Source organism: Oncorhynchus kisutch, linkage group LG16, assembly GCF_002021735.2.
Source record: "Oncorhynchus kisutch isolate 150728-3 linkage group LG16, Okis_V2, whole genome shotgun sequence".
NCBI lineage: Eukaryota > Metazoa > Chordata > Actinopteri > Salmoniformes > Salmonidae > Oncorhynchus > Oncorhynchus kisutch.
Window position 1 is genome coordinate 3714559 of NC_034189.2, and position 22500 is coordinate 3737058.

Here is a 22500-nt window from a genome sequence, read left to right on the forward strand (position 1 = left end):
TCTCTCTCTCTGTCTCTCTCTCTGTCTCTCTCTCTCTCTCCTCTCTCTCTCTGCTCTCTCTCTTGCTCTACTCTCTCTCTCTCCTCTCTCTCTATGTCTCTCTTGTCTCCTCTCTCTCTCCTCTCTCTCTCTCTCTCTCTCTCTCTCTCTCTCTCTCTCGATCTCTCTATCTCTATATCTATGTCTCTCTCTCTCTCTCTCTCTCTCTCTGTCTCTCTCTCGGTCTCCTCTCTCTCGGTCCTCTATCTCTCTCTCTCTCTCTCTCTCTCTCTATCTCTCCTCTCTCTCTCTCTCTCTCTCTCTCATTTCTCTTCTCTGCTCTCTCTCACTCTATCTTATGTCTTCTCTCTCTCTCCTCTCTCTCCTCTATCTCTCTCTGGCTCTCTATGTCTCTCTCTCTCTCTATGTCTCTCTCTGTCTTGTCTCTCTCTCTCTCTCTGTCTCTCTCTCTCTCTCTTCTCTCTCTCTCTCTCTCTCTCTCTCTCTCTCTCTCTCTCTCTCTCTCTCTCTCTCTCTCTCTCTCTCTCTCTCTCTCTCTCTCTCTCTCTCTCTCTCTGAATCTCTATATATATAAAATACTTTTTCAATATGTATATATATATATATTTAAAAACACTTCAAAATATAGAAGAGATACAATAATGTTCACAAAATAAGACTCCTATTTCATCAATACTGTTAAGTACAAGCATATTAAGGTTATAATATTGTAGAATCTAATTAATAATTGTATGTGAAATTAAATGGTGCATTGGTTTTGGTATTCATTTAGTACCACTGTCTTGAATTGACACGTTTTTTTCCTGCACTCTAGAGCAGTGAGGGAACACCCTATACCCAATGGTCTGTATGTTTGTTTTCAAAATAAAAGTTGGTGTTTCAGAATAAAAGTCCTCACCTTTTGTTTATGTGTGTCAGTCCGTCCAGCTGCTACACGTGTCCGTCCGATAGACCCTCCACCTGCCAAAGCTCTGCCTCCAGCTCAGACTCGGACGACCCAGACGACAATTACGTTGCCATGACAACCTCCAACATAGCCCTCGCCACCGTCGTGTCGGTATGTTAGATTCACACACGCACACATAACGTACACACACACACACATACACACAGTCTTGTACAACTAACACACAATTCAGTCCCATTCAAAATCTTATTTTCCCTAACCCCTAACCCTAAACCTAGCCCGTACCCTTACCCTAAACCTAACCCTAAACCTAACCTATACCCTAAACCTAACCCTAACCCTTAACCCTAATCCTAGCCCATACCCTTACCCTAACCCTAACCTATACCCTAAACCTAACCCTAACCCTTGACCCTAAACCTAGCCCGTACCCTCACCCTAAACCTAACCCCTAACCCTAATCCTAGCCCGTACCCTAACCCTTACCCTAAACCTAACCTATACCCTAAACCTAACCCTAATCCTAGCCCGTACCCTTACCCTAAACCTAACCCTAAACCTAGCCCGTACCCTTACCCTAACCCTAAACCTAGCCCGTACCCTTACCCTAAACCTATACCCTAAACCTAACCCTAAACCTAGCCCGTACCCTTACCCTAAACCTATACCCTAAACCTAACCCTAAACCTAGCCCGTACCCTTACCCTAAACCTATACCCTAAACCTATACCCTAAACCTAACCCTAGCTCCTAACCCTAGCTCCTAACCCTAGCTCCTTACCCTAAACCTATACCCTAAACCTATACCCTAAACCTATACCCTAAACCTATACCCTAAATCTATACCCTAAACCTAACCCTAGCTCCTAACCATAAACCTAATGCTAACCCTAAAACTAAATCCAGCCTTAGCCAACCTAGCCCGTACCCTTACCCTAAACCCTAAACCTAACCCTAAACCTAACCCTAATCCTAGCCCGTACCCTTACCCTAAACCTAACCCTAATCCTAGCCCGTACCCTTACCCTAAACCTAACCCTAGCTCCTAACCCTAGCTCCTAACCCTAATCCTAGCCCGTACCCTTACCCTAAACCTAACCCTAAACCTAACCCTAGCTCCTAACCCTAAACCTAACCCTAAACCTAGCCCGTACCCTTACCCTAAACCTAACCCTAAACCTAGCCCGTACCCTTACCCTAAACCTAAACCTATACCCTAAACCTATACCCTAAACCTAGCCCGTACCCTTACCCTAAACCTATACCCTAAACCTAACCCTAGCTCCTAACCATAAACCTAATGCTAACCCTAAAACTAAATCCAGCCTTAACACTAAACTCCCTAGAAATAGAAATAGCATTGGACCTTGTGGGGATTAACTAAATGTCCCCAGTTGGTCAAAATTGTGTTTGTTTACTATTCTTGTGTCGATTTCTGGACTTCTGTGTGTGTGTGGGTGTGTGTGTGTGTTCCAGACCCTGCGTGGGGACAACCCCATGGTCTTACGGAGGCCTAGAGGGGACAAACAGGTTGAGTACCTGGACCTGGACTTACACACTGGTAGAGTGGCCACACCCCCACGACAGGTAAGACAATCTACCAATGTGAGGGCTACGGGGCGATAGTTACCCATGCGTTCTTGGGCACAGGGACTATGGTGGTCTGCTTGAAACATGTAGGTATTACAGACTCAGTCAGGGAGAGGTTGAAAATGACACTTACCAGTTGGTCAACACATGCTCTGTGTACACGTCCTGGTAATCCGTCTGGCCCAGCGGCCTAGTGAATGTTGACCTGTTTAAAGGTCTTGCTCACATTGGCTTCTTGAGAGCGTGATCAGACAGTCGTCCGGAACAGCTGGGGCTCTCATGCATGCTTCAGTGTTGCTTGCCTCAAAGCGATCATAAAAGGCATTTAGCTCGTCTGATAGGCTCCCGTCACTGGCAGCTCGCGGCTGGGTTTCCCTTGGTAGTCCGTAATAGTTTTCAAGCCCTGCCACATCCGACGAGCATCAGAGCCGGTTGCATAAGGATTCAATCTGTATTGACTCTTTGCATGTTTGATGGTTCGTCTGAGGGCATAGCGGGATTTCTTATAAGCGTCCAGATTAGTGTCCCACTCCTTTAAACCTGCAGCTCTAGCCTTTAGCTCTGTCCGAATGTTGCCTGTAATCCGTGGCTTCTGGTTGGGAGCACGCCTCTAGGAGCACCGTCTCTAGGAGAGCACCGCCTCTAGGAGCGCACCGCCTCTAGGAGCGCACCGCCTCTAGGAGCACAGTCTCTAGGAGAGCACCGCCCCTAGGAGCACCGCCTCTAGGAGCACCGCCTCTAGGAGAGCACCGCCTCTAGGAGCACCGCCTCTAGGAGCACCGCCTCTAGGAGCAATGCCTCTAGGAGCACCGCCTCTAGGAGCACCGCCTCTAGGAGAGCACCGCCTCTAGGAGCAATGCCTCTGGATGTGCATTTCTTGTTTGCTTATGGCCTTATACAGCTCATCGAGTGGGGTCTTAATGCCAGCATGGGTTTGTGGTGGTAAATAGACAGCTATGAAAAATATAGATGAAAACTCTCTTGGTAGATAGTGTGTTCTACAGCTTATCATGAGGTATTCTACCTCAGGCGGGCAATACCCCGAGGCCCCCTATTATTCGACATTGTGCACTAGTTGTTATTGACAAATAGACACACACCTCCACCCCTCGTCTTACCAGATGTAGCTGTTCTGTCCTGCACGGAAAACCCAGCCAACTGTATATTATCTGTGTCGTCGTTCAGCCACGACTCTGTGAAACATAAGATATTACAGTTTTTAATGTCCCGTTGGTAGGAGAGTCTCAAGGGGAGATTTATTCTCCAGTGATTGCACGTTGGCCAATAGAATGGATGGTAGAGGCGGCTTACCCACTCACAATGAATTCTCACAAGGCAACCCGATCTCCGTCTTTTCTTCTCGCGAATGACGGGGATTTGGACCTGGTCTTGGAGAAGCAGTATATCCTTTGCGTCGGACTCGTTAAAGAAAGAAGAATCTTCCAGTTCGCGGTGACTGTTCTGATATCCAGAAGCTCTATAGACTGTTGTAGCATGTACAAAATAAGTTACAAGCAAGTGCGAAAAAAAACAACACAAAATAGCACAATTGTTTAGGATCACGTAAAACGGCAGCCATCCCCTCCGGCGCCATACTACACAAGGTACACCATCATCCCGAGACCCACTTCAATTCGCGTAAGGCCCCAACAGATCCACAGATAGGGCAGCGGTCTCTAAGGTGCAGGATAGATTTACCAGGTTAGTTCATTTACCAGGTTAGTTCATTTACCAGGTTAGCTCATTTACCAGGTTAGTTCATTTACCAGGCTAGTTCATTTACCAGGTTAGCTCATTTACCAGGCTAGTTCATTTACCAGGTTAGGTCATTTACCAGGTTAGCTCATTTACCAGGTTAGCTCATTTACCAGGTTAGCTCATTTACCAGGTTAGTTCTGTTTCAAAATAAGAACGCACAAAAAAATACTTGTTTAAGAATAAAAGTCCCACTTTTGTGTTTCAAAATAAAAGTCTCTGTTTTAGAATAAAAATCCATCCTGTCTTTTTGTTTTCAGAAAAAGAGTGTGTTGGGTGGCTCGATGGGTTCGGGCGAAGGTGAGCGTGCACGTGAAGGAGAGCGTGCACGTGAGCGTGTGGACTATGTGGTCGTTGATCCTGAGAGAACCAGAGCTCTGAAAAGTACCAGGGAGGCGTGGCACGACGGGAGACAGTCTACTGAGAAGGACAAATAACACACGCACACACACTGAACAGACACACAATGAACAGATACACAGACACACTAAACAGTCACACATACACTGAACAGATACACACAGACACACACTGAACAGATACACACACTAAACAGACACACACACTGAACAGATACACACAGACACGCACACTAAACAGACACACACGCTGAACAGATACACACAGACACACACACTAAACAGATACACACACTGAACAGATACACACAGACACACACACTGAACAGACACACACTGAACAGACACACACTGAACAGACACACACTGAACAGACACACACACTGAACAGACACACACTGAACAGACACACACTGAACAGACACACACACTGAACAGACACACACACTGAATAGACACACACACTGAACAGACACACATACACGGAAAACTACAGAGTGAGACACCCACTAAATGACCCAAATGACCACTATATACACTCACAGCTTTGCCAACGCATGCCCCCCCCCCCCCCCCCCCCACACACACACACACCTCTCCAAGCGTACCCGGCTCCACGAGGAGGTAAAAGGGGGCTCAGCCCCCTCAGGGTTAGTTGTATGTCCTTTATATAAAAATAGTAAGAAAGTTCAAATGATTGAGTGACAGGTTGGACACAAAATGTGTCATTCAGATATAATGTCCATACAGTCGTCGTCCTCCTCCTCCTCCTCCTCCTCCTCCTCCTCCTCCTCCTCCTCCTCCTCCTCCTCCTCCTCCTCCTCCTCTGGGACTCACTGTACACGTTCTTAAAGAAACAGTGACTTCCTACAGTGACTTCCAACAGTGACTTCCAACAGTGAGTTCCAACAGTAGTTTCCAACAGTGACTTCCAACAGTGACTTCCTACAGTGACTTCCTACAGTGACTTCCTACAGTGACTTCCAACAGTGACTTCCTACAGTGACTTCCTACAGTGACTTCCAACAGTGACTTCCAACAGTGACTTCCAACAGTGACTTCCTACAGTGACTTCCAACAGTGACTTCCAACAGTGACTTCCTACAGTGACTTCCAACAGTAGTTTCCAACAGTGACTTCCTACAGTGACTTCCTACAGTGACTTCCTACAGTGACTTCCAACAGTGACTTCCAACAGTGACTTCCAACAGTGACTTCCTACAGTGACTTCCTACAGTGACTTCCAACAGTAGTTTCCAACAGTGACTTCCTACAGTGACTTCCAACAGTGACTTCCTACAGTGACTTCCTACAGTGACTTCCTACAGTGACTTCCAACAGTGACTTCCAACAGTGACTTCCAACAGTGACTTCCTACAGTGACTTCCAACAGTGACTTCCAACAGTGACTTCCTACAGTGACTTCCTACAGTGACTTCCTACAGTGACTTCCAACAGTGACATCCTACAGTGACTTCCTACAGTGACTTCCTACAGTGACTTCCAACAGTGACTTCCAACAGTGACTTCCTACAGTGACTTCCAACAGTGACTTCCTACAGTGACTTCCTACAGTGACTTCCAACAGTGACTTCCAACAGTGACTTCCTACAGTGACTTCCTACAGTGACTTCCAACAGTGACTTCCAACAGTGACTTCCAACAGTGACTTCCTACAGTGACTTCCTACAGTGACTTCCAACAGTGACTTCCAACAGTGACTTCCTACAGTGACTTCCAACAGTGACTTCCAACTGTGACTTCCAACAGTGACTTCCAACAGTGACTTCCAACAGTAGTTTCCAACAGTGACTTCCAACAGTGACTTCCAACAGTGACTTCCAACAGTGACTTCCAACAGTGACTTCCAACTAACTTCCAACAGTGACTTCCTACAGTGACTTCCAACAGTGACTTCCTACAGTGACTTCCAACAGTGACTTCCAACAGTGACTTCCTACAGTGACTTCCAACAGTGACTTCCAACAGTGGACTTCCAACAGTGACTTCCAGAAGTTTCCCCTTCCCTTTCCGACATGGAATGCACACGTTCGTACAACACAGAAGTACGACTCAAGGATACGGGGCTACTGAAGGCGGTGATAGACCCCTGTGACCATGGTGCACAGAATCCTCAGTCTTCTCCATCCTCTAAACAAATGATTTCAGGCTAAAAGCAACAAGTCTTTAAACGGGAGTCAGTGGTCCTCAATGTGTTGGAGTCAGTGGTCCTCAATGTGTTGGAGTCAGTGGTCCTCAATGTGTTGGAGTCAGTGGTCCTCAATGTGTTGGAGTCAGTGGTCCTCAATGTGTTGGAGTCAGTGGTCCTCAATGTGTTGGAGTCAGTGGTCCTCAATGTGTTGGAGTCAGTGGTCCTCAATGTGTTGGAGTCAGTGGTCCTCAATGTGTTGGAGTCAGTGGTCCTCAATGTGTTGGAGTCAGTGGTCCTCAATGTGTTGGAGTCAGTGGTCCTCAATGTGTTGGAGTCAGTGGTCCTCAATGTGTTGGAGTCAGTGGTCCTCAATGTGTTGGAGTCAGTGGTCCTCAATGTGTTGGAGTCCAGTGGTCCCTCAATGTGTTTGGAGTCAGTGGTCTCAATGTGTTGGAGTCAGTGGTCCTCAATGTGTTGGAGTCAGTGGTCCTCAATGTGTTGGAGTCAGTGGTCCCTCATGTGTTGGAGGTCAGTGGGTCCCCTTCAATGTGTTTGGAGTGTGGTGGTCCTCAATGTGTTGGAGTCAGTGGTCCTCAATGTGTTGGAGTCAGTGGTCCTCAATGTGTTGGAGTCAGTGGTCCTCAATGTGTTGGAGTCAGTTGGTCTCAATGTGTTGGAGTGTGGTGGTCCTCAATGTGTTGGAGTCAGTGGTCCTCATGGTGTTGGAGTCAGTGGTCCTCAATGTGTTGGAGTCAGTGGTCCTCAAATGTGTTGGAGTCAGTGGTCCTCAATGTGTTGGAGTCAGTGGTCCTCAATGTGTTGGAGTCAGTGGTCCTCCATGTGTTGGAGTCAGTGGGTCCTCATGTGTTGGAGTCAGTGGTCTCAATGTGTTGGAGTCAGTGGTCCTCAATGTGTTGGAGTGTGGTGGTCCTCAATGTGTTGGAGTCAGTGGTCCTCAATGTGTTGGAGTCAGTGGTCCTCAATGTGTTGGAGTCAGTGGTCCTCAATGTGTTGGAGTCAGTGGTCCTCAATGTGTTGGAGTCAGTGGTCCTCAATGTGTTGGAGTGTGGTGGTCCTCAATGTGTTGGAGTCAGTGGTCCTCAATGTGTTGGAGTCAGTGGTCCTCAATGTGTTGGAGTCAGTGGTCCTCAATGTGTTGGAGTCAGTGGTCCTCAATGTGTTGGAGTCAGTGGTCCTCAATGTGTTGGAGTCAGTGGTCCTCAATGTGTTGGAGTCAGTGGTCCTCAATGTGTTGGAGTCAGTGGTCCTCAATGTGTTGGAGTGTGGTGGTCCTCAATGTGTTGGAGTCAGTGGTCCTCAATGTGTTGGAGTCAGTGGTCCTCAATGTGTTGGAGTCAGTGGTCCTCAATGTGTTGGAGTCAGTGGTCCTCAATGTGTTGGAGTCAGTGGTCCTCAATGTGTTGGAGTCAGTGGTCCTCAATGTGTTGGAGTCAGTGGTCCTCAATGTGTTGGAGTCAGTGGTCCTCAATGTGTTGGAGTCAGTGGTCCTCAATGTGTTGGAGTGTGGCGGTCCTCAATGTGTTGGAGTGTGGTGGTCCTCAATGTGTTGGAGTCAGTGGTCCTCAATGTGTTGGAGTCAGTGGTCCTCAATGTGTTGGAGTGTGGTGGTCCTCAATGTGTTGGAGTCAGTGGTCCTCAATGTGTTGGAGTGTGGCGGTCCTCAATGTGTTGGAGTCAGTGGTCCTCAATGTGTTGGAGTGTGGTGGTCCTCAATGTGTTGGAGTCAGTGGTCCTCAATGTGTTGGAGTCAGTGGTCCTCAATGTGTTGGAGTGTGGTGGTCCTCAATGTGTTGGAGTCAGTGGTCCTCAATGTGTTGGAGTCAGTGGTCCTCAATGTGTTGGAGTGTGGTGGTCCTCAATGTGTTGGAGTCAGTGGTCCTCAATGTGTTGGAGTGTGGTGGTCCTCAATGTGTTGGAGTCAGTGGTCCTCAATGTGTTGGAGTGTGGTGGTCCTCAATGTGTTGGAGTCAGTGGTCCTCAATGTGTTGGAGTCAGTGGTCCTCAATGTGTTGGAGTCAGTGGTCCTCAATGTGTTGGAGTCAGTGGTCCTCAATGTGTTGGAGTCAGTGGTCCTCAATGTGTTGGAGTCAGTGGTCCTCAATGTGTTGGAGTCAGTGGTCCTCAATGTGTTGGAGTCAGTGGTCCTCAATGTGTTGGAGTCAGTGGTCCTCAATGTGTTGGAGTGTGGTGGTCCTCAATGTGTTGGAGTGTGGTGGTCCTCAATGTGTTGGAGTCAGTGGTCCTCAATGTGTTGGAGTGTGGTGGTCCTCAATGTGTTGGAGTGTGGTGGTCCTCAATGTGTTGGAGTCAGTGGTCCTCAATGTGTTGGAGTGTGGCGGTCCTCAATGTGTTGGAGTGTGGTGGTCCTCAATGTGTTGGAGTCAGTGGTCCTCAATGTGTTGGAGTCAGTGGTCCTCAATGTGTTGGAGTCAGTGGTCCTCAATGTGTTGGAGTCAGTGGTCCTCAATGTGTTGGAGTGTGGTGGTCCTCAATGTGTTGGAGTGTGGTGGTCCTCAATGTGTTGGAGTCAGTGGTCCTCAATGTGTTGGAGTTTGGTGGTCCTCAATGTGTTGGAGTGTGGTGGTCCTCAATGTGTTGGAGTCAGTGGTCCTCAATGTGTTGGAGTGTGGCGGTCCTCAATGTGTTGGAGTGTGGTGGTCCTCAATGTGTTGGAGTCAGTGGTCCTCAATGTGTTGGAGTCAGTTGTCCTCAATGTGTTGGAGTCAGTGCTCCTCAATGTGTTGGAGTCAGTGCTCCTCAATGTGTTGGAGTCAGTGGTCCTCAATGTGTTGGAGTGTGGTGGTCCTCAATGTGTTGGAGTCAGTGGTCCTCAATGTGTTGGAGTCAGTGGTCCTCAATGTGTTGGAGTGTGGTGGTCCTCAATGTGTTGGAGTCAGTGGTCCTCAATGTGTTGGAGTGTGGTGGTCCTCAATGTGTTGGAGTGTGGCGGTCCTCAATGTGTTGGAGTCAGTGGTCCTCAATGTGTTGGAGTGTGGCGGTCCTCAATGTGTTGGAGTGTGGTGGTCCTCAATGTGTTGGAGTCAGTGGTCCTCAATGTGTTGGAGTGTGGTGGTCCTCAATGTGTTGGAGTCAGTGGTCCTCAATGTGTTGGAGTCAGTGGTCCTCAATGTGTTGGAGTCAGTGGTCCTCAATGTGTTGGAGTGTGGTGGTCCTCAATGTGTTGGAGTGTGGCGGTCCTCAATGTGTTGGAGTGTGGTGGTCCTCAATGTGTTGGAGTCAGTGGTCCTCAATGTGTTGGAGTGTGGTGGTCCTCAATGTGTTGGAGTCAGTGGTCCTCAATGTGTTGGAGTCAGTGGTCCTCAATGTGTTGGAATGTGGTGGTCCTCAATGTGTTGGAGTCAGTGGTCCTCAATGTGTTGGAGTCAGTGGTCCTCAATGTATTGGAGTGTGGTGGTCCTCAATGTGTTGGAGTCAGTGGTCCTCAATGTGTTGGAGTGTGGTGGTCCTCAATGTGTTGGAGTCAGTGGTCCTCAATGTGTTGGAGTCAGTGGTCCTCAATGTGTTGAAGTGTGGTGGTCCTCAATGTGTTGAAGTGTGGTGGTCCTCAATGTGTTGAAGTCAGTGGTCCTCAATGTGTTGGAGTGTGGTGGTCCTCAATGTGTTGGAGTCAGTGGTCCTCAATGTGTTGGAGTGTGGTGGTCCTCAATGTGTTGGAGTCAGTGGTCCTCAATGTGTTGGAGTGTGGTGGTCCTCAATGTGTTGAAGTGTGGTGGTCCTCAATGTGTTGGAGTCAGTGGTCCTCAATGTGTTGGAGTGTGGTGGTCCTCAATGTGTTGGAGTCAGTGGTCCTCAATGTGTTGGAGTCAGTGGTCCTCAATGTGTTGGAGTGTGGTGGTCCTCAATGTGTTGGAGTCAGTGGTCCTCAATGTGTTGGAGTCAGTGGTCTGCCGTAGACTGTAGGCTGCATCTCACTGTAGTAGACTGTAGGCTGCATCTCACTGTAGTAGACTGTAGGCTGCATCTCACTGTAGTAGACTGTAGGCTGCATCTCACTGTAGTAGACTGTAGACTGCTTCTCACTCTAGTAGACTGTAGGCTGCATCTCACTCTAGTAGACAGTAGGCTGCATCTCACTGCAGTAGACTGTAGACTGCATCTCACTCTAGTAGACTGTAGGCTGCATCTCACTGCAGTAGGCTGTAGACTGCATCTCACTGTAGTAGACTGTAGACCGCATCTCACTGTAGTAGACTGCATCTCACTGTAGTAGACTGTAGACCGCATCTCACTGTAGTAGACTGCATCTCACTGCAGTAGGCTGTAGACTGCATCTCACTGTAGTAGACTGCATCTCACTGTAGTACACTGTAGGCTGCATCTCACTGTAGTAGACTGTAGACTGCATCTCACTGTAGTAGACTGTAGGCTGTATCTCACTGTAGTAGACTGTAGACTGTAGACTGCATCTCACTGTAGTAGACTGTAGACTGTAGACTGCATCTCACTGTAGTCGACTGTAAACTGTATCTCACTGTAGTAGACTGTAGACTGCATCTCACTGTAGTAGACTGTAGACTGCATCTCACTGTAGTAGACTGTAGGCTGCATCTCACTGTAGTAGACTGTAGGCTGCATCTCACTGTAGTAGACTGTAGGCTGCATCTCACTGTAGTAGACTGCATCTCACTGTAGTAGACTGTAGACTGCATCTCACTGTAGTAGACTGTAGACTGCATCTCACTGTAGTAGACTGTAGACGGCATCTCACTGTAGTAGACTGTAGACGGCATCTCACTGTAGTAGACTGTAGGCTGCATCTCACTCTAGTAGACTGTAGACGGCATCTCACTGTAGTAGACTGCATCTCACTCTAGTAGACTGTAGACTGCATCTCACTGTATCTCACTGTAGTAGACTGTAGGCTTCATCTCACTCTAGTAGACTGTAGAAGGCATCTCACTGTAGTAGACTGCATCTCACTGTAGTAGACTGCATCTCACTGTAGTAGACTGCATCTCACTGTAGTAGACTGTATCTCACTGTAGTAGACTGCATCTCACTGTAGTAGACTGTATCTCACTGTAGTAGACTGCATCTCACTGTAGTAGACTGTATCTCACTGTAGTAGACTGCATCTCACTGTAGTAGACTGCATCTCACTGTAGTAGACTGTATCTCACTGTAGTAGACTGTAGACTGCATCTCACTGTAGTAGACTGTAGACTGCGTCACAGAGACGCTCAGTTACATACATGATGTTACATGCTACTACAGTTACATACATGATGTTACATTCTACCACAGTTACATACATGATGTGATGTTACATACTACTACAGTTACATACATGATGTGATGTTACATACATGATGTTACATTCTACCACAGTTATATACATGATGTGATGTTACATACTACTACAGTTACATACATGATGTGATGTTACATACATGATGTTACATACTACCACAGTTACATACATGATGTTACATACTACCACAGTTACATACATGATGTTACATACTACCACAGTTACATACATGATGTGATGTTACATACTACCACAGTTACATACATGATGTTACATACTACCACAGTTACATACATGATGTTACATTCTACCACAGTTACATACATGATGTGATGTTACATACATGATGTTACATACTACCACAGTTACATACATGATGTTACATACTACCACAGTTACATACATGATGTGATGTTACATACTACCACAGTTACATACATGATGTTACATACTACCACAGTTACATACATGATGTTACATTCTACCACAGTTACATACATGATGTGATGTTACATACATGATGTTACATTCTACCACAGTTATATACATGATGTGATGTTACATACTACTACAGTTACATACATGATGTGATGTTACATACATGATGTTACATTCTACCACAGTTACATACATGTTGTGATGTTACATACTACTACAGTTACATACATAATGTGATTTTACATACTACCAGTTACATACATGATGTTACAAACTACTACAGTTACATACATGATGTGATGTTACATACATGATGTTACATACTACCACAGTTACATACATCTTACATACTACTACAGTTACATACATGATGTTACAAACTACTACAGTTACATACACGATGTGATGTTACATACATGATGTTACATACTACCACAGTTACATACATGTTACATACTACCACAGTTACATACATGTTACATACTACTACAGTTACATACATAAGGTGATGTTACATACTACTACAGTTACATACATAATGTGATGTTACATACTACCAGTTCCATACATGATGTTACATACCACTACAGTTACATACATAATGTGATGTTACATACCACTAAAGTTACATACACAATGTGATGTTACATACTACTACAGTTACATACATGATGTTACATACTATTAGAGTTACATACATAATGTGATGTTACATTCTACCACAGTTACATACATGATGTTACATACTACCACAGTTACTTACATGATGTTACATTCTACCACAGTTGCATACATGATGTTACATACTACCACAGTTACATACATGATGTTACATACTACCACAGTTACATACATGATGTTACATACTACCACAGTTACATACTACTACAGTTACATACATGATGTTACATACTACCACAGTTACATACATGATGTTGCGTACTCCTACAATTACATTCATGAAGTTACATACTAATGCATTTACATACATGTTGTGATGTTACATACTACTACAGTTACATACATGATGTGATGTTAGATACATGATGTTACATACTACCACAGTTACATACATGTTACATACTACTACAGTTACATACATGATGTTACATACTACTACAGTTACATACATATGGTGATGTTACATTCTAGCATAGTTACATACATGATGTTACATACTACTACAGTTGCATACATGTTGTGATGTTACATACTACTACAGTTACATACATAATGTGATGTTACATACTACCAGTTACATACATGATGTTACATACGTGATGTTACATACTACTACAGTTACATACATGTTACATACTACTACAGTTACATACATTACGTGATGTTACATACTACTACAGTTACATACATTATGTGATGTTACATACTACTACAGTTACATACATGATGTTACATACTACTACAGTTACATACATGATGTTACATACTACTACAGTTACATACATGATGTTACATACTACTACAGTTACATACATGATGTTACATACTACTACAGTTACATACATGATGTTACATACTACTACAGTTACATACATTATGTGATGTTACATACTACTACAGTTACATACATGATGTTACATACTACTACAGTTACATACGTGATGTTACATACTACTACAGTTACATACATGATGTTACATACTACTACAGTTACATACATGTTACATACTACTACAGTTACATACATGATGTTACATACTACTACAGTTACATACATGATGTTACATACTACTACAGTTACATACATGATGTTACATACTACTACAGTTACATACGTGATGTTACATACTACTACAGTTACATACATGTTACATACTACTACAGTTACATACTACTAGTTACATACATGATGTTACATTCTACTACAGTTACATACGTAATGTTACATACTACTACAGTTACATACATGATGTTACATACTACTACAGTTACATACATGATGTTACATACTACTACAGTTACATACGTGATGTTACATACTACTACAGTTACATACATGTTACATTCTACTACAGTTACATACGTGATGTTACATACTACTACAGTTACATACGTGATGTTACATACTACTACAGTTACATACATGATGTTACATACTACTACAGTTACATACGTGATGTTACATACTACTACAGTTACATACTACTACAGTTACATACATAATGTTACATACTACTAAAGTTGCATGCATGTTACATACTACTAAAGTTACATACATGATGTGATGTTACATACTACTACAGTTACATACATGTTGTGATGTTACATACATGATGTGATGTTACATACTACTACAGTTACATACATGTTGTGATGTTACATACTACTACAGTTACATACATGATGTGATGTTACATACTAATTCAGTTACATACATGATGTGATGTTACATGTAGGAAACCAAAGTTGTCAGTGAATTAAAAAGATTTGTATTGTTTATCTGGTGTCTCTCTGTTTAATGGCCAAGAAGGATATTTTCAGATTACTGCCCTGAGTTTACAAAACATTAACGTGCACACATCTATGTGGCCAAGTGTGGAGCCAGAGAGAGCAGTGGGGTCAATCTGTAGAACCCAGTTCCCTACATTTGAATATAAACATGTATTTTTCCAAACAAAACTACACTGCGTTTTATCTCTGGGACCATCAGGATGACAAAATCAGAGCAAGATTACTGAATTTAAGTACATTATTAACCTTCATAGGTGAATGTATTAAACCAGTTGCCTTGATAAAAACCAGTTGCTTTGTTGTGCACTCTCCTCAAACAATAGCATGGTATTGTTTCACTGTAACAGCTACTGTAAATTCGACACTGCAGTTAGATTAACAATAATTTAAGCTTTCTGCCCATATAAGACATGTCTATGTCCCGGGAAAGTTGGTGGTTGTTTACAACGTCATTCCAGTCACATTATCGCATATTGAGCAACAACTGGTCCCGGTTTAGGGACACTGATCCTGTAGAGGGGAATGTATTTCTGTAGCTGATGATCCATCATGTATGACATTCCTGTGTAAACTTACATTTTTTATTACCATAGCATTTTTGTATGTTCTCTATAGTTATGTACTTGAAAATGTATAAATTGACCAATTCAGCACATTTGGGCAAACTCCTGTCAGACTTGATACAAAATATTCTGTAGTGATGTAATTCTTCACTGGATCGGTCTGAAGCGTTGCACGCGCACTGCTGCCATCTTGTGGACAACATCTAAATGACATCTAGAATCCTACATCACTGTCTGGCCTTTCACATGCATGTCAAAGATGGTGCAAAATAAATTATAATTGAAAATGTTTTTCTGTTTTGTATTATCTTTCATCAGATCTAATGTGTTATATTCTCCTACATTAATTTCCCATTTCCAAAAAACTTCAAAGTGTATCCTTTCAAATGGTACCAATAATATTGCATATTCTTGCTTCAGGTCCTGAGCTACAGGCAGTTCGATTTGGGTCTGTCATTTTAGGCTGAAATTGGAGGGGAAAAAAGGGGGTCCGATCCTTATTAACCTTAATCTCCTCCCCTTCGGTCTTGTCTTGATTAAGCTGGAGGAAGTTGTGAGCCATTCAAGTATTTAAATCACTAATACGGTCTAATAAGCTAAAAAGATCCTCTGGTGACAGAAATCACATGTGGCGTCCCACAAGGTTCAACTTTGGGTCCGGTACTGTTCCGTTTATATACAGTACCAGTCAAAAGTTTGGACACACCTACTCATTTAAGGGTTTTTCTTTATTTTTTACTATTTTCTACATTGTAGAATACTAGTGAAGACATCAAAACTATGAAATAACACATTGTGTAGTAACCAAAAAAAAGTGTTAAACAAATCTAAATCTATTTTATATTTGAGATTCTTCAAAGTAGCCTTGATGGCAGCTTTGCACACTCTTGGCATTCTCTCAACCAGCTTCATGAGGTAGTCACCTGAAATGCATTTCAATTAACAGGTGTGCCTTGTTAAAAGTTAATTTGTGGAATTGCTTTCCTTCTTAATGCATTTGAGCCAATCAGTTGTGTTGTGACAAGGTAGGGTTGGTATACAGAAGATAGCCCTATTTGGGAAAAGACTAAATCCATATTATGGCAAGAACAGCTCAAATAAGCAAAGAGAAACGACAATCCATTATTATTTTAAGACATGGTCAGTCAATCCGGAAAATTTCAAGAACTTGCTGCAAAGAAACCACTACTAAAGGACACCAATAAGAAGAAGAGACTTAATTGGGCCAAGAAACACGAGCAATGGACATTAGACCAGTGGAAATCTGTCCTTTGATCTGATGAGTCCAATTTGAGATTTTTGGTTCCAACCACCGTGTCTTTGTGAGACGCAGAGTAGGTGAACGGATGATCTTCGCATGTGTGGTTCCCACAGTGATGCATGGAGGGGGAGGTGTGATGGTGCTTTGCTGGTGACACTGTCAGTGATTTATTTAGATTTTAAGGCACAGTTAAGCATTCTGCAGCGATACGCCATTCAATCTGGTTTACGCTTAGTGGGACTATAATTTGTTTTTCAACAGGACAATTACTCAACACACCCCCAGGCTGTGTAAGGGCTATTTGACCAATGAGGAGAGTGATGGAGTGCTGCATCAGATGACCTGGCCTCCACAATCACCCGACCTCAACCCATTTGAGATGGTTTGGGATGAGTCAGACCACAGAGTGAAGGAAAAGCAGCCAACAAGTGCTCAGCATATGTGGGAACTCTTTCAAGACTGTTGGAAAAGCATTCCAGGTGAAGCTGGTTGAGAGAATGTCAAGAGTGTGCAGAGCTGTCATCAAGGCAAAGGGTGTCTACTTTAAATAATCTCAAATAAAAAATATATTTTGATTTGTTATACACGTTTCTGGTACTAAATGATTCCATATGTGTTATTAATCTACAACATAGAAAATAGTCAAAATTAAGAAAAAGCCTTGAATGAGTAGGTGTGTCCAAACGTTTGACTGGTACTGTATATACATACATACATACCGAGTACATCTGAGACCTTTATATACTATATACAGAGTACATCTGAGACCTTTATATACTATACACAGAGTACGCATGAGATCTTTTTACACCCATCAATCACTCTCTTTCTCAATTCCTCTTTTCAAAACACACTCCTCACATTACATTCTCATTTCAGACACCTTCCACCCCTTCCTCTCTCTAAACCATTTCCTTTCAGTCCTCCCTCTCTCTCTCTAAACCATTTCCTTTCAGTCCTCCCTCTCTCTCTCTAAACCATTTCCCTCCACCCCTCCCTCTCTCTAAACCATTTCCTTTCAGTCCTCCCTCTCTCTCTCTAAACCATTTCCTTCCACCCCTCCCTCTCTCCAAACCATTTCCTTTCAGTCCTCCCTCTCTCTCTCTAAACCATTTCCTTCCACCCCTCCCTCTCTCTAAACCATTTCCTTTCAGTCCTCCCTCTCTCTCTCTAAACCATTTCCTTCCACCCCTCCCTCTCTCTAAACCATTTCCTTTCAGTCCTCCCTCTCTCTCTCTAAACCATTTCCTTCCACCCCTCCCTCTCTCTAAACCATTTCCTTTCAGTCCTCCCTCTCTCTCTCTAAACCATTTCCTTCCACCCCTCCCTCTCTCTAAACCATTTCCTTTCAGTCCTCCCTCTCTCTCTCTAAACCATTTCCGTCCACCCCTCCCTCTCTCTAAACCATTTCCTTTCAGTCCTCCCTCTCTCTCTCTAAACCATTTCCTTCCACCCCTCCCTCTCTCTAAACCATTTCCTTGCAGTCCTCCCTCTCGCCACAAAGATTGACAAAGGGAGGATGGGACTCTAAAATAATTCCCACCAAACTGAGTAAAGCCTCTTCTGAACGTATACCTCCACACATTACCCAAACACATACATTACCTCTCCACACTTTACCCAAACACACACACATTGCCTCGCCACACAAACATTACATCTCCACACCAAACATATACATTACCTCTCCAAACATTACCCAGACACATACATTACCTCTCCACACAAACATTGCCTCTCCACACCAAACATTTCCTCTGCACACCAAACACATACATTACCTCTCCACACATTACCCACACACATACATTACCTCTCCACACATTACCTAAACACACACATTACTTCTCCACACATTACCCAAACACACACATTACCTCTCCACACATTACCCAAACACACACATTACCTCTCCGCGCATTACCAAACACATACATTACCTCTCCACACATTACCCAAACACTCACATTACCTCTCCACACATTACCCAGACACATACATTACCTCTCCACACAAACATTGCCTCTCCACACCAAACACATACATTACCTCTCCACACATTACCCAGACACATACATTGCCTCTCCACACATACATTACCTCTCCACACATTACCCACACACATACATTACCTCTCCACACATTACCCAAACACACACATTACCTCTCCACACATTACCCAAACACACACATTACCTCTCCAAACATTGCCCAAACACACACATTACCTCTCCACACAAACATTGCCTCTCCACACCAAACACACACATTACCTCTCCAAACATTACCCAAACACACACATTACCTCTCAGAACATTACCCAAACACATACATTACCTCTCTGCACATTAACCAAACACATACATTACCTCTCCACACATTGCACAAACACATACATTGCCTCTCCACACATTGCCCAGACACATACATTACCCTAACACACCATACATTACCTCTCAGTGCATTACCCAAACACACACATTACCTCTCCGAACATTACCCAAGCACATGCGTTACCTCCCCACATTACCCAAACACATACATTACCTCTCCCCACATTACCCAAACACATACATTATCTCTCCACGCATTACCCAAACACACACATTACCTCTCCACACATCACCCAAACACACACATTACCTCTCCAAACATTACCCAAACACACACATTACCTCTCCAAACATTACCCAAACACACACATTACCTCTCCAAACATTACCCAAACACACACATTACCTCCACACATCACCCAAACACACACATTACCTCTCCGAACATTACCCAAACACACACATTACCTCTCCAACATTACCCAAACACACACATTACCTCTCCACACATTACCCAAACACACACATTACCTCTCCCCCAATTACCCAGACACATACATTACCTCTCCACACAAACATTACCTCTTCACACCAAACACATACATTACCTCTCCACACATTACCCAGACACATACATTACCTCTCCACACAAACATTGCCTCTCCACACCAAACATTACCTCTCCACACCAAACACATACATTACCTCTCCACACATTACCCGGGCACACACATTACCTCTCCACGCATTACCCAAACACATACATTACCTCTCCACACATTACCCAAACCCATACATTACCTCTCCAAACATTGCCCAAACACATACTTTACCTCTCCACACATGACCCTAACACACCATACATTACCTCTCCACACAAACATTACCTCTCCACACCAAACACATACATTACCTCTCCACACATTACCCAAACACACACATGACCTCTCCAAATATTACCCTGACACACACATTACCTCTCCACATAACCATTACCTCTCCACACCAACCACACACATTACCTCTCCGCACATTACCCACATACATTCATTACCTCTCCACACATTACCCAAACAAACAACATTACTTCTCCACACATTACCTCTCCACACATGACCTATCCACACATTACCTCTCCACACAAACATTACGTCTCCACACCAAACACATACATTACCTCTCCACACATTACCCAGACACACACATTACCCAGACACACACATTACCTCTCCACACATTACCCGAACACACACATTACCTCTCCAAATAAAATATTATTGGTCACATACACATATTAAGTAGATGTTATTGCGGGTGTAATGAAATGCTTGTGTCTCCCAGCTCCAACAGTGCAGTAGTATCTAGCAATGCACACAAATAAAGTATAAAATAATGAATTTAAGGGAGGGTGTAAATATTGGGACGAGCAGTGTCAAAGTGGCATTGACTGAAATTTCAGTAGAATAAAATACAGTAGAATAGAATACAGTAGAATAGAATACAGTAGAATAGAATACAGTATGTGTACATGTGGCTAGGGCCGGGCTCCCTCTGCTGTTTCCCTGAAGTCCACGATCAGCTCCTTTGTTTTTGTTGACGTTGAGTGTGAGGTTATTTTCCTGGCACCACTCTGCCAGGGGCCTCACCTCCTCCCTGTAGGCTGTCTCATCGTTGTTGGTAATCAGGCCTACTATGATTGTGTTGTGTGCATGGCCACGCAGTCATAAGTGAACAGGGAGTACAGGAGAGGGCTGAGGATCAGCACAGTGGAGGTGTTGTTTCCTACCTTCACCACCAGGGGGCAACCCGTCAGGAAGTCCAGGACCCAGTTGCACAGGGCGGGGTTTCAGACTCAGGACCCTGAGCTTAACGATGAGCTCGGAGGGTACTATGGTGTTGAAGGCTGAGCTATAGTCAATGAACAGCATTCTCACATAGGTATTCCTCTTGTCCAGATGGGACAGGACAGTGTAGAGGCGATTGCATCGTCAGTGGACCTATTGAGGAGGAGCGGTATGCAAGCTGGAGTGGGTCTAAAGGTGTCAGGTAAGGTGGAGGTGATATGATCCTTGACTAGTCTCTCAAAGCATTGGAGTGGGTCTAAAGGTGTCAGGTAAGGTGGAGGTGATATGATCCTTGACTAGTCTCTCAAAGCATTGGAGTGGGTCTAAAGGTGTCAGGTAAGGTGGAGGTGATATGATCCTTGACTAGTCTCTCAAAGCATTGGAGTGGGTCTAAAGGTGTCAGGTAAGGTGGAGGTGATATGATCCTTGACTAGTCTCTCAAAGCATTGGAGTGGGTCTAAAGGTGTCAGGTAAGGTGGAGGTGATATGATCCTTGACTAGTCTCTCAAAGCATTGGAGTGGGTCTAAAGGTGTCAGGTAAGGTGGAGGTGATATGATCCTTGACTAGTCTCTCAAAGCATTGGAGTGGGTCTAAAGGTGTCAGGTAAGGTGGAGGTGATATGATCCTTGACTAGTCTCTCAAAGCATTGGAGTGGGTCTAAAGGTGTCAGGTAAGGTGGAGGTGATATGATCCTTGACTAGTCTCTCAAAGCATTGGAGTGGGTCTAAAGGTGTCAGGTAAGGTGGAGGTGATATGATCCTTGACTAGTCTCTCAAAGCATTGGAGTGGGTCTAAAGGTGTCAGGTAAGGTGGAGGTGATATGATCCTTGACTAGTCTCTCAAAGCATTGGAGTGGGTCTAAAGGTGTCAGGTAAGGTGGAGGTGATATGATCCTTGACTAGTCTCTCAAAGCATTGGAGTGGGTCTAAAGGTGTCAGGTAAGGTGGAGGTGATATGATCCTTGACTAGTCTCTCGTAGCACTTACACGATGACAGAAGTAAGTGCTACGGAGCGACAGTCATTTAAGTTCCACGCGTCAACCCAAACACACATTATTACATCAAGACACCACGTCAAGTCCTCTGTGAAGTACTTTTTTTATTATCCTAAAACCACGTGACATCGCTCTCTTGATATTGTCACGCTCAAAACATTATTAAAATCAATTACAGTATCAGAAAGTAAGAACAGATTTGGAGCCGTTTACATTCGGACATTTTATAGATCAAATAAAGGTGCTATGTACATCTTGATCTCGGTGAAGACATTATCTGGACATACAGGGTCAAGGGTCAGGGCCGGAGCCGAGTAACACCCTGTCACTCAAGGGTCAAAGGTCAGGGCTGGAGCCGAGTAACACCTTGTCACTCAGGTCGAGGTCCAGGCTAAAGCCAACCCTTTTTATGGGCGGAGTGACATCACTGGCACAGAAGTTGTTGAAGCTGTCTCCATCACTATCACCATGAGCCTGCTTCTCTCCTTCTGTTAGAGACAGAGACAGACAGAGAGACAGAGAGACAGAGAGACAGAG

General features: G+C 44.0%; 2 protein-coding genes across 2 annotated transcripts in view; one reads left to right on the top strand and one right to left on the bottom strand.

Moving 5' to 3' along the window:
- The window catches only part of LOC109884661 (GRB2-associated-binding protein 1-like), a 67195-nt gene extending 62412 nt beyond the window's left edge, over positions 1 to 4783 (top strand). The window contains exons 12-14 of the mRNA XM_031793056.1: positions 872 to 1057; positions 2384 to 2494; positions 4513 to 4783. Coding sequence (XP_031648916.1) covers positions 872 to 1057; positions 2384 to 2494; positions 4513 to 4689 — 474 coding nt within the window. The 3' untranslated portion in view covers positions 4690 to 4783. The remainder of the gene's footprint in view (positions 1 to 871; positions 1058 to 2383; positions 2495 to 4512) is intronic.
- Positions 4784 to 22047: 17264 nt separating this feature from the next.
- LOC109884664 (cell wall protein DAN4) overlaps positions 22048 to 22500 on the bottom strand; it is a 12077-nt gene continuing 11624 nt past the window's right edge. The window contains exon 6 of the mRNA XM_031791603.1: positions 22048 to 22451. Coding sequence (XP_031647463.1) covers positions 22300 to 22451 — 152 coding nt within the window. The 3' untranslated portion in view covers positions 22048 to 22299. The remainder of the gene's footprint in view (positions 22452 to 22500) is intronic.